Source organism: Haliotis cracherodii, unplaced genomic scaffold (genome assembly GCF_022045235.1).
Source record: "Haliotis cracherodii isolate W230 unplaced genomic scaffold, xgHalCrac1.p SCAF_21, whole genome shotgun sequence".
NCBI classification, from domain to species: domain Eukaryota; kingdom Metazoa; phylum Mollusca; class Gastropoda; order Lepetellida; family Haliotidae; genus Haliotis; species Haliotis cracherodii.
This window is the reverse complement of record NW_027266277.1, coordinates 1,020,442-1,034,202: the sequence shown is the minus strand read 5'-3', so window position 1 is coordinate 1,034,202 and position 13,761 is coordinate 1,020,442. Positions and strand designations below refer to the sequence as shown.

At 41.2% G+C, this 13,761-nt stretch overlaps 1 protein-coding gene across 1 annotated transcript in view; it reads left to right on the top strand.

The window, feature by feature from the left end:
- Positions 1-4,812: 4,812 nt before the first annotated feature.
- LOC139470885 (uncharacterized) overlaps positions 4,813-13,761 on the top strand; it is a 30,946-nt gene continuing 21,997 nt past the window's right edge. Inside the window, exon 1 of the mRNA XM_071253209.1 lies at positions 4,813-5,024. Coding sequence (XP_071109310.1) covers positions 4,896-5,024 — 129 coding nt within the window. The 5' untranslated portion in view covers positions 4,813-4,895. The remainder of the gene's footprint in view (positions 5,025-13,761) is intronic.

The following is a 13,761-nucleotide window of genomic DNA, read 5'->3' as shown; positions in this document are numbered from 1 at the left end:
TGTGTTGGTGAGAGCACTGGCGTGTGCGTCGTGTGGACTCATTATCGATATTTTCAGTTTGCTTAAACTGGTGGTAACAGACTGCAAATGACGGCCGATGGCATTGTTTATTACACTAGCATTTCGTGTAGCAGGTTTGATAATTGCAACAATGAGAACTATTAAAGAGTGACACGATCTTTCGATCCGTTGATTGTGCAGAGATACAAGGGAGTCTGCTTCCCAATCTCACGCACTGACTGATAGTACTTCTTGACAACATGCACAGCAGCTGTTACGATATGTTCGAGTGAGTGAGTGAGTATGGTTTTACGCCGCTTTTAACAGTATTCCAGTTATATCACGGCGTGTCAGCTTAATGTGGGAGGAAAGCCAGAAGTGATGCAGGTCCCAGACGTTTACCACTTCGGTGAAACCCACGAGCACGGGTATGGTGCTGACAAACCTAGAAACATAATCGGGGCGAACCGGGATTCGAACTCCCAATCATAGGTTTCTGGCGTGCCCAAGGTACGAAACTCTGCACAGAGAATCGCGGCGCCTTAGACGACTGGGCCACCCTTGACCCCACGATATGTTCGAATATCTACCTTTAAACTGTACGATATACTCAAATAACTATCTTTAATCTGTACTATATATTCAAATATCCACCTTTAATCTGTACGATATACAAAGGATATTATAATATTATTCTAAATTCCGGTATTTCCTGAACGATAGCTAGGGAAATACCGGAATTTAGGCACGAGTGTCGTAAACATAGTATGACATGAACACGAATATGATGTTCTATTTATTACCGAAGAAGTTGTCAACATACAGAGCCGAATTTTAGTGTTTACTTGTAAGGACACCAAGTCGCAACAGCAGCGGAACCACAATTTGACGTCAAACAATCTTCAGCTATGACGGCGTTTCTAGTGTGATGTTATTCCGACATCACGTCACAATAAGATTCGAATGACGTCAACAATGCCGTCCTGATGACGGAAACAATACACTGTTGTCTCGGGACGTGATATCACCTAAGGGCACATGTGATTTTTATGAACCCCGATATGTTTGCCCTCGTAGGTAATTAATTCAAATGTCTACCTTTAATTTGTACGATATATCTTCAAATTTCTAACATTAATCTGAACGATATGTATTTAAATATCTAACTTAATCTGCACGAAATATTCAAATATCTGCCAGGAGTTGTAGTTAGACGATATATTAAAACAATCTGTCAGGTCAAGTACCTTTTCGACGTATTCAAATATTTTTGTTTGTTTGTTGTTTAACGCCGCACTCAACAACATCCCAGCTATTTGACAGCGGTCTGTAAAAAACAACACAGAAAACCCACTGATTGACATCATGAGCGTCGATCTACGCAACCGAGATACGATGACATGCATCCACCAAGTCAGCGAGCCTGCCAACCCGATCCGGTTAGTCGCCTCTTACGACAACGACAAACAATGTCGCCCTTTACAGCAAGCATGGGACTCGAACAGTTCAACAGAAAAATACCATCCACACACCCACACCAGCAAACTTTCAACTTCACACACAATTAAATTGACTGATCTCATTGCGATTGCGCGTTACATTAAAGGCAGGATGCTTTCTGACAAAAGCGACAAAACCTTTTCCATGCCCATAAGAAGTTTCTACCAAAAGCAGTGTCGATTGTACGATTCCGACTGTATCAGGTGAGGTGAAATGGGGTTTAACGTCGCGTCCAAGATTATTGCACTTACATAGCGACGTGCATGTACGTGTGTGTGTTTGTGTGGCTGCTTGTACTAGTCCGGACTGATGCCGATTTATAGTGCTAGCTCACTGAGATACCATGCCGCAGTTTAACATGAATACCCCACTCAGACTGAGTACACTGACTCCGAGCCGACCAGTCCTTGTTTTAGCCCCTTAATGCTGATCGCCAGACAGGGTAACAACAAGTACCATCTTTTAACGTCTTTTGGTATGACGCTGTCGGGGATCGAACCCCGGACCTTCCGCTCTCCGGGCGGACGCCCTACCACTAGACCACGGAGACGGTCCCGACTGTATCACAATCATGTGCTTATGAATCACTATCAAATAGTGATTACTCCAGCTGCAGGTGTTCGCGAAAAGGTGAGCGCATCGGGGCACACTGGTGGGACCCGTCACAAACACATGCAGAAGCATGATAATAAACACATGAACATATGGTAAAATAAAAAAAAGGAATTGAAACGAACATCATTTTTGTCACTGAAGCGACAATTTGGAAATTTCCTCCACATGTCTAACATAAAACGTTTTGAAAGCTTTATTGAGGCATTAAATGTTGTAACCTTGATCTTCAGTCGTATTGCTCCCTTTGAAATCTTGGTAGAAAGCGCATGTCGATTATACCTCAAAACTTATGAACCGTAAACACCAAAGACTGGAGCTGCAAGAATATTGCTCGACATAAAGGGAAAGTTGACTATTGGAAAGTTAAAGTCATCCGTTTTGTCATACAGTCTCGTGGAAAGTGTCTTAATAACATACCAATATCCAATCAAGCCTAAAAAACAAGCTCACCTTTCATCATAGGTAACTTGTTTGATAGGCATTACTTAGAAGTTGGCGGATGACAAGATAGACACATTTTTTATGGATAACAACTTCTTTAATGCTGTAAAAAGCGACGTTTAAGGATCTATACCGAAACGTCGCTTTTTACAGTATTAAAGAAGTTGTTATCCATAAAAATTGTGTCTATCTTTTCATCATAGGTGCAAGCTGATTACTGTAGATACATCGGCTCAGGTGACTGACGTCGACACGTCCTCACTGAAAAAAAAGAGCAATACGGAAAATGATTATTATATGTTTTGGATCTCTAAATCGGGAAACAACGCCGATCCAGACTAATGTCTTTTTTTTCAATTACAAAAGAATCCGTATTCGTAGTTGATATAAATACGGGAACTATTCCATCATTTTAACCTTTTCAAAATGCTTCTGTTTAAAGTTGTTACGATCTCTGTTGTTTGTTTGTGCAAATGGATGAATCAACTGTTTGAAGCTTCACAATTCATCTTTTTCATTCAACAAAAGCCTCATGATAACACTCATATCAAAGATGGTTATATAAATAAATATCAGAATACTGTTAAATCATTTGTTTGATAGGCATTTCTTCGAAGTTGACGGGTGAGTGAGTGAGTTGGGTTCAACGCCGCTTTTAACAGTATCCAGTTATATCACGGCGTGTCAGCTTAATCTGGGAGAAAAGCCCGAAGTGATGCAGGTCTCAGACGTTTACCACTTCGGTGAAACCCACGAGCACGGGTATGGTGCTGACAAACCTAGAAACATAATCGGGGCGAACCAGGATTCGAACCCACAATCATAGGTTACTGGCGTGCCCAAAGGACGCAACTCTGCACAGCGAATCGCGGCGCATTAAGCGACTGGGTCACCCGTGCCCCTCTAGTTGACGGATGAAATGGTAGACACAATTTATGGATAACAAATTTTGATTTATTAAACTTTAACAGCGACGTTTCGGGAAAGATAGACCCTCATACCGTTGTCTTGAAAGATCATACAGAAGCTCTTATCTATAAACTTTTGTCTTCACTGAATCATCTCAAGTAGCTCTGTCCTGTGTGCCTTGCGTCGAATTGTATAGCATCCCTGATTCATATTCCAATATATTGACAACCCGCACTTGAATCAGTGGTGTACGACAACGACGAATGGAAGAGTCGTACCTGCACTGCCCCCCAACCAAGGACCACAGACGAGAACATGAAGCTGATGATCTTAACTTCCAATTAAAATCTTCTCTTAGCTAGAATAGCTCAACCATCTCAAATCGAAACGTATAATAACATTCGCAGCTTTATAAGATCGGAGCTCCGGGCATAATTTTTATAATTAAAAAAGTTAAAAAACCCTAAATGAATTACAATGGTCAGAAAACATCTCTAATGAGTACAATGGATTTATCGATGTAGTTCAAATTGTATATATTCAATTACGTTTTACAACATTCTAATTAGATGAAATTGGATTAAATTGAATTATTTTTATTATTTTTATTATTCACATACTCGGAGCGATCGGAGACTATACAGCATCTGGATCCTTTATCTGCTGCTGAGGATAATGTGGTTAGTTCTGTCTGTTCGTATTTCTTATCGTTTATCGGGTGGCGATCAGTGAGGGCTCTGCTCTATGGACACTGCTCTATATTCAACTTAAGTCATGAATAATCGCACCAGTAATAAGATTAAGGTTTCAGTCGGATATTTTTGTCGGCGATTGTGTCAGTTGGAGTGTACATCGATATCTAACATGTCTAATCCTGGATAAGCGTCCCGGACCATTCCTTGTTGGTTAATGCAACGCCCATGACTTTTCGTCCTCCGTGATCAATACCGGACAGAGCTCTCTGGCGTGGGAGGGAACAAAGACCACGCACCTGGCAGATCTGAGCGCTCATTGGCTGAACCCCCCACCACTCATAACTCTGTCAATCACAGCTTTCACAAATTAACACAATTATACTTTCTTAAAAGGCATTTCGCAATGACAGATTTTAACAACAGTAAATTATATTTGGTTCCTATGGCTACATACGCACACAACACTTAAATATAGTCAAAGTAATCGCTTGTGTGGCCTTCTGTGAAAGTGAAAACATCACGCAGGTATAGAATTGTGAATAGTTGATAGTTCCACACCTCGTCGATGCGGCCCAACCAAATCACTTATTGTCTGACGCCGGAAGTTAGGAGGTCTATGGTTGGCCAATATAAACGTCGGGCGGCGCATGCAACGGTCTTAGCTCCATCGCCGCCGTTGTCGCACCAGAAGAAGCTCAGCCGCAGGATCAGTATCTTACACGTTACCCAGCCAGGATGGTGCGTCAATCCAACTCCGTGCATGTCGTCTGCTTTGTGTCCCTTATGCTTCTTGTCTTGTTGCAAGGGCTGTCGTCTGCTGCACCCATTGACGACTTCACAGATGATGATGAAGAAGCAATTAAGGTAAGAAAAAACTTTTCAAAACTTCACAACTAAATCTTTTAGGAAATGAATCAGTTTGGGATTAAGCAGTTATGTCTTTTAAAACTTGTTGACAGACTCAGTTAATCAGAATTAAAATTACAAGGAATAAAAGACTCACCCGGATTGCAGCTGCAAGCCATCTTGTAAAATGAAATAACGAATGGTGTCTTTTCCCCCGGTGGCATTGCGTTTTGTCTTTAACTTTAATTAAATTGGGATAACTTTATTCAGCCTGTTGCGGCTGGGTTCAATCAATTTATGATGAGGAAAAACAACAGCGATTGGGTAATATATATGAACAGAGTCGAGAACCGAACGAACGCTTTTCCCTCAGAAAGTGTCTTAACCAGTGGGGATGCTAAACACTGTCAGTAGTGACATAAACCCGCCAGTTCTGAAGGGAAAAACTATTTGTGTCAGATCAACAGATTTGTCTAAAATATTACTGAAACTAGGTTTTTACAAGAGCAGAGGTGAAAATTAAGTTAAATAATACGTAAAGGGGAAAGCAAAGTAAAGGTTGAAAGTTAGACAGGAAGATAGATAAATTATATATTTGGATCACAGCTCTATCTCTATGTGAAGGTTGTGAGTTCGACAAGAAGAAATGTAAGGCCATAGTTAGAGGAGAAACACTTTCCTGCTTTGCGTTTGTGTGCATCTCAATCCTGCCAGTGTAACACAAGCGCGTCTTGACAATTCTCTTTGATTGAAAAGGTCTGGCTCTTTTATCGAAAAATAATTGTCCCTGAAAATTCTTGAAAATAATTATACTTCGGAGTGTTCAAAATAAACCGATTTGCCCGCAACAGAATTATTACATTGTTGCGAAGTGTTTTTTTAAAAACAAATTCAGGCTCAAAGTTTTAGATTAAAATAATATCTGGTTTTGTAGTTGTAGCTAAATTTTTTTTATCTCGGTACAAAATCCCAGCACCCCCTCTTACTCCCCCCTTTCTGGGTAATTTCCGAATATTTGTGTCTCTTTGATCTTTTCTCAATATAATACAATACAGATATCTATGCTAATTTATACGTATTCACTAAATAAGGCACTGAATTACCAGTCGTGCATCTCAATGGATAAAGGGGACGGTGGGGTAGCCTAGTGGTTAAAGCGTTCGTTCATCACGACGAAGACCCGGGTACGATTCCTTTCATGGGTTTGATGTGTGAAGCCCATGTTTGTCCCCCGCCGTGATATTGATAGAATATTACCTAGAACCACACTCACTCACTCTCAATGGACATAAACGATTTCCCGTAGCCCTAACAGGGACTAATTCTCTTCAGGGGAATTTCAAATCATTTGAGACAAGGGTGGGTCCGGTTCTGGTCTCAGTGAGTGAATGAGTATGGTTTTCTAGCAATATTCCAGCAATATCACGGCGGGGTAACCAGAAACGGGCTTCACACATTGTAGCCATAACGGGAATCGAACCCGGGTCTTCAGCGTGACGAGCGAACGCTTTAACCACTAGGCTACCCAACCGCCCCAGTTTTAGTCTTAAGACCAGCTTCATTTCACTAGTATATCATCTCTCACCTGTGCTTAAAATAGTTCAAACTAATTCAAAAATGCCGTTTTCTTGAGTGTCGGGTTTTACAGCGACACGTGAGACAACTTTCTAATTTAAAGTGAAATAGATGAACTCAAACACTTTTAGGCAAATTGAGCATCGACGTTACACCTTCGGTCATGAACTTATTATTTCGCACGGAACGCGACACGTCAAACCCCAATGAAACCTACTAATCACGGATACCTGCTATACTCAACTAATGTCGCCTTCTAGGTTTCACATCACATCTTTCCTAAACGCTGACAAGTATTTCCAACATGGTGACTAGATGGCGCCTCAGACAGTATTGCAGCTTAACAGTAAGGTTATTGCAAGAGGGTGTCACATGACAATTCACGCTTCTGTTTGTTGTTGAGTTGTAACTATTAAATCCATCTCTTGGATGATATTAAGGGCACTGCATTCCAGTGATTTGTCTCACCCTTATAAATGAGACTGACGACATATCTGCCAGTGATTTGTCTCACCCTTATAAACGAGACTGATGACATATCTGCCAGTGATTTATCTCACCCTTATAAATGAGACTGACGACATATGTGCTAGTGATTTGTCTCACCCTTATAAATGAGACTGACGACATATCTGCCGGTGATTTGTCTCACCCTTATAAATGAGACTGACGACATACCTGCCGGTGATTTGTCACACCCTTATAAATGAGACTGACGACATATCTGCCAGTGATTTGTCACACCCTTATAAACGAGATTGACGACATACCTGCCGGTGATTTGTCTCACCCTTATAAATGAGACTGACGACATATCTGCTGGTGATTTGTCTCACCCTTATAAATGAGACTGACGACATACCAGTGATTTGTCTCACCCTTATAAACGAGACTGATGACATACCAGTGATTTGTCTCACCCTTATAAACGAGACTGACGACATACCAGTGATTTGTCTCACCCTTATAAATGAGACCGACGACATATCAGTGATTTGTCACACCCTTATAAACGAGACTGACGACATATCTGCCAGTGATTTGTCTCACCCTTATAAATGAGACTGACGACATATCTGCCGGTGATTTGTCTCACCCTTATAAACGAGACTGACGACATACCAGTGATTTGTCTCACTCATATACACGAGATTACGGCAAGTTAAAATATTTGATTTCGTTTGCCACGTTTCCAAAGTTACCTCCATCAACCTGACACTGTATATCACCCCGGACATGGGATATTTTCGTGAAACCATGCTGACCTGTTTTTAAACAGCTATGCATTGACGTGATTCAACGAATTATATAAGATCGTCCCATTGTTACCGGAGTCAGGCATGAAGTCGTGGACAAAACAAGGAATATATATGTATGTCAACCACACGTTCGCTTGTCACAAAAGTGCCAATTAGACAGCATTTCGACAATGGTCACTACTTGCGAACTCGTCTCCGCAGGATGTACAAGAATACATCTGTGTGTGTATCAACACACGCCGACTGTCAATGATCTTTTTTAATGTTGGGTCCATTGATTCTTCTGTGAGGGAACAATTGATGGAGGCTGTCCCAGTTCCACACACGGGCGTAATCTCAGCGTGTGTGCACTGCTCTCTTGAGCACGACGTACATTACCCTTGGTAAATACAGCACTTGATCCTATCCTAAGAAACGTTTGAAAGATATTAAAGATTTAAGATTGTTTCGTGTTGGGAGATTTGTATCTTTTTTTTTACTGTAATCTAGCTTCGGTCTCGGTTCAGTCAGGTCACGTGATAGCCAATTTAATGCCATGATGTATTACTTAACAGAAGTGTTTTAATTGACCTCCTGGGACGGCGAAAGAAGTGCATTGTGGCAGATATTGTCACGTGACTGTAGTCTCTTGGCAATTTGGAATGAACTAAAACTGTGATTTGTCGTCGAATGTGTGATATGCATTTATCTTGCCGGATGGATTCCATTTTACAAATCCATGTAAACAGGATGAAGTGGCTAATAACACGATGAATCTCCCACTCAACACTAGTTTTCTCGGTGAATAAGACCAGTCTGCCTGCTGTTGTTGCTATTATGTTGTGGTAATGATGACGTCACGTTGTTGTATTTGATAATGAGTATGTCCCACAACCACTGGCAATATGCTGCGACTCCGCCATATATATTGCACATATATGCCCCTTCATACATACATCCCACCAATGGGCTCCGTCATACACAGACTCCGTCATACACATACTCCGTCATACACATAATCCGTCATACAAAGAATCCGTCATACGCAGCCTCCGTCATTCACAGAATCCGTCAAATACAGACCTCCGTCATACATATACTCCTTCATACACATACTCCGTCATACACAGATTCCGTTAAACGCAGATTCCGTCAAAACAGGTTCCGTCAAACACAGACTCCGTCATACACAGATTCGGTCATTCACAGATTCCGTCAAACGCAGATTCCGTCAAAACAGGTTCCGTCAAACACAGAATCCATCATACATGGGTTCGGTCAAACACAGACTCCGTCATACACAGTCCGTAAAACACAGGCTCCGTCATACACGGGTTTCGTCATACACAGTCTCCGTCATACATAGGCTCTGTCATACACATGTTCCGTCATACACAGTCCGTCATAAACAGGCTCCGTCATACACAGATTTCGTCATACACAGTCCGTCATACACAGGCTCCGTCATACACAGACTCCGTCATACACAGTCCGTCATACACAGGCTCCGTCATACACAGGGTCCGTCATACATAGGCTCCGTCTTACACGGGTTTCGTCATACACAGATTCCGTCAAACACAGTCTCCGTCATACACAGGCTCCGTCATACACAGTCCGTCATACACAGGCTCCGTCATACACAGTCCGTCATACATAGGCCCCGTCATACACGGGTTCCGTCAAAAACAAGCTCCGTCAAACACAGACACTCCTTTAAATAAGTTTTTTATCGGAGGGAGATACACTTGACAATAAAAGGAAGCGCAGGCGACCGTTTCAACATGAACGTTATTCAAATTTGCCTGATATCAAAGTCGCACTGGCAAATTATAGCTCTGGACAAGAAGCAGGAAGATGAATGTAAGTACCATTGATTGTTCAAAGACAAAGCATCTTCTCTTTTCCCTTTAAAGCTCAGTCTCTGTTTACTTCCGCTGAAATATTTGACTGACAAATTGCTGAAAAATATTGCCACAATTCTCTTCCTGTGTTTAAATGTACATTACAAGCTTATCACAACAATCCTGTTGGCAAGCACACATTAGCCGTACATTCATTACCAAACAATTTCTATTTTAGTATCTACCTTCATCGTCTTATTGATGGAATTAATTTGTACACAAATCACTTGTTTGCTCTTTCCGGAATGGCCATTTCCTCAGTACTGAAACCAGACCTCCTATTATCTGATACTAGACGTCACATGGGCGAAACATTCACAATAAACCCTGAATCATCCTCTGGCGACAGATTACACCTCAGTATTGCACTTCAATATGAGACGCGAACTACACGCGGAGATATTTCAGGCTTATATTGTCCATACGGCCTACATTACCCGATTTACTGCAGTCCAGTAATTCCATGAATCCAAAATTATTTGCTTAATTCGAAAATTATATCAATTGTTTAGTCTTGATGTCCCTCGTCCAATGTTTAAGCGCAGTTCTGCTAACATGGTATGATTGGAATAACTACCTCAGTGAGAGTGTCCATTACAATTCTATGTTATGTTTGAAACTGATTGTTGATCTTCTGTATCTGTCTCGCGGCAACATCTGTGGTAACTGCCTCTTGTCCGACTCCAGACTGCTTCTCGAATGCCGGTTTGAGGGAAAGTCAGGATTTGTTCCGAGCTTATAACATCATTTACCCGCGATAAAACTGATCCTGTTTTTCAAAGTCGGAGTGAGGAAAATCCATTTCATTTTCGACAGTATTATGTTTCCAGGTTTTATGTTTCCAATTCAAGACATTTTAGCAATGGACTTTATGATTGAATTGCTATCGATTCTTCAAAATTAGATTACTTCTGACTTAGTGCATCTACTTACTTATGAGAACCAATGTATCAAATGCAAAGGTAAGGGTTTTCGTTTTGTTTTAGGAATAAACAACTTTAATTTTTATCAAGATTGCATGAACACTGAAGCGATATTCGATATGTTGTCATTTACTATCAAGGTGAGGTGAAATGCGGTTTAACGTCGCGTCCAAGATTATTGCACTTATATAGCGACGTGCATGTACGTGTGTGTGTTTGTGTGGCTGCTTGTACTAGTCCGGACTGATGCCGATGTGCTAGCTCACTGAGATACCATGCCGCAGTTTAACATGAATACCCCACTCAGACACAGTATACTGACTCCGAGCCGACCAGTCCTTGTTTTAGCCCCTTAATGCCGAGCCAGACAGGGTAACAACAAGTACCATCTTTTAACGTCTTTTGGTATGACGCGGTGACCACTCATCCGGGATGACGCTCTACCACTAGACCACGGAGGCGGTCCATTCACTATCAAACACACATTGAATGTGATACTTCAAAAGAATTGTCAGTCGTGCAGACACCAATTCTCTGCTGTGTAACCCGCCACCCGTTATAACTTCTGTATGCGCAAACAGAACATAATCATCTTCATTAAACATCTAAACAGTTGAATTGTTGGTATTACAGCGTTTAAATGCCATCTTTCACGCACCAAGGGCCGGATAGGCGTGTCCACACATATCAGAGGCAATGCGCGTGCCAAGTCAAAGGTTATACGATGGGACGGACTCCGGGGTGGATCCGAAGTAAAAGTATTAATGTTTGTTTCGGCTTCAAACAATACGCCGGGATGGAACTTGGCCAGATGTTTCTGAATAACGAAAAGATTTAATCAAATGTTATGTTAACTTGGGGATAATCGAGATTTGTTTTATTTAGATTTGCTTGTATCGCATTGTCTGTACCTGATTCTGAACGAATATTCGTGAAATATATACATACCGCAAAAGAAACGCGAATACCATACATGTTGGTTAATATATGAAAATCTCTCACATTCAAGAGATATTAGATTGGTTCGATGCACAAACGAACATACTGTTATGTTGCGAGAACCTACGCTCATGAACGCATAACATGTGACGTCATAGATTCATGACTCGAAATGTGCTATTTGTCTCGTACAGAATAAGCGTATTAAGTTTTGGAAATCACGTGCAGTAAGTCGTGATAAGAATAAAGACACTGTGGTAACACTTGGATTTTTGGTAGTTTTGTCATTAAGGGGTACACATTGGAAACGTCTCTTCTTAACGTGAACGTCTCCTCATATGGCTATGGTTCGCGGTGAGTATATTCTTGTATATTCTAGTATATTCTAGCCTTAATGTCCAAGCATTATTGAAATATTGCAAGGGGGCACGGGTGGCCAAGTCGACCATTGGGCACGCCAGAAACCTATGATTGTGGGTTGGAATCCCGGTTCACCCCAATTATGCTTCTAGGTTTGTCAGCACCATACCCGTGCTCGTGGGTTTCACCGAAGTGGTGAACGTCTGAGACCTGCATCACTTCGGGCTTTCTTCCCACATTAAGCTGACACGCCGCGATATAACTGGAATACTGTTAAAAGCGGCGTTAATCCCAACTCACTCACTCTAGTACAATCTAGCCTTAATGTCCAATAATTATTGAAATATTGCAAACGATTATACCCAAAGGAGAATGTATCAGTCTCATGTCAGGAAGTAAAAAAGTGATAAATCGTGATGTAACAAGTACATACCTGTCGTAAATCTATTAAAAAAGCACTTTTACCGTCAATAACCTAATAACTCGTACATGTTGCAGATAATAACGCAAATTTAACATCTGATGGCAATAATATTATAACTTTATTTTTCGATTTATGCTCTCACTGTAGAAGTGAATTATCATTGGAATCTATCAATAGGGGAGAGATGCTCCAGTTCCATTAGATTATTTGCTCGGACCTGCTAATGCTTTGTGGAGGTGCCAGATGACTGACACTCATCCGATGCACCTTCCGTCGTTAGAGTTCATTACGGTAACACGGACAGATGATTTGAAACCATGGATATTGACCCTCGACACTGAGGCACTGTCATGAAATACTTGATAATGCTGTGTTTCTGTTTGTTGTTTAACGCACTTAACGATGTTCAAACGGTATTGATAACACCGAAACACATACTCCTGAATTAACGAGGAGTACATTTGTGATGGCGACTTTAACATCCAACCATGTTTACACTTCTAAAACTTTGTTGTTTAACGCCGTAGTCAGCAATATTCCAGCTATATGACGGCGGTTTTTACAATATAGTCCGGACCAGTCAATCCAGTGATTGACATCATGAGCATCGATCTTCGCAAATGGGATACGATGACATGCATCAACCAAATCAGCGAGCCTGACTACTTGATCCTGTCAGTTGCCTCTTTAAGATAAGCACAGTTGCCTTTTGCGGCAAGCATGGATTGCTGAAATTAATTAACCCGGGTCTTCACTGGTTCTTTCATAAGTCAAAATGAGAGATATTCGTCAACCAACGTTTCAAGCCCCACTATGTATGAAAGATATGTTTGTTTTGTTTGTTTGTTGTTTAACGTACTGGTTGTATATAATCGAGTTTGGATCAGATAAACTAGTGATTGATATTATGAGCAACGTTTCACCCCATCCGGGATCGAAGACATGAAATCAACCAAATCACGGAGTCAGACCATCCGATCGCCCCTTTCGACCAGCAACGGTTGCTGTGACCTATTCTAACCCACAATCTCCAAAGGGACGACTGTGGTATTAACACTGTCCATTGTCCATCATTCCTAAATCTAAAGCATGTATCTTTGAATCACTGTAAAATAGTGACGATACCACGTGTTCGAGAAAAGGCCAGTGGCCCCAATCACAACCACAAACAAAAACAAGTAAAATATTTACGAAAAAAACCCCACATCGGAACATATGGTACAAATTAAATGAGGGAATTGCATCGGACAACATTTCCGTCACTGATGCGTCAACTTTAGAAATATTCTCAAGATACTACATTACAACATTCTCCTAAGGTGAGGTGAAATGGGGTTAAAGGGTTTAAGCGACGCGCATGCACGTGTATGTGTGTGTGGCTGCTTGTACTAG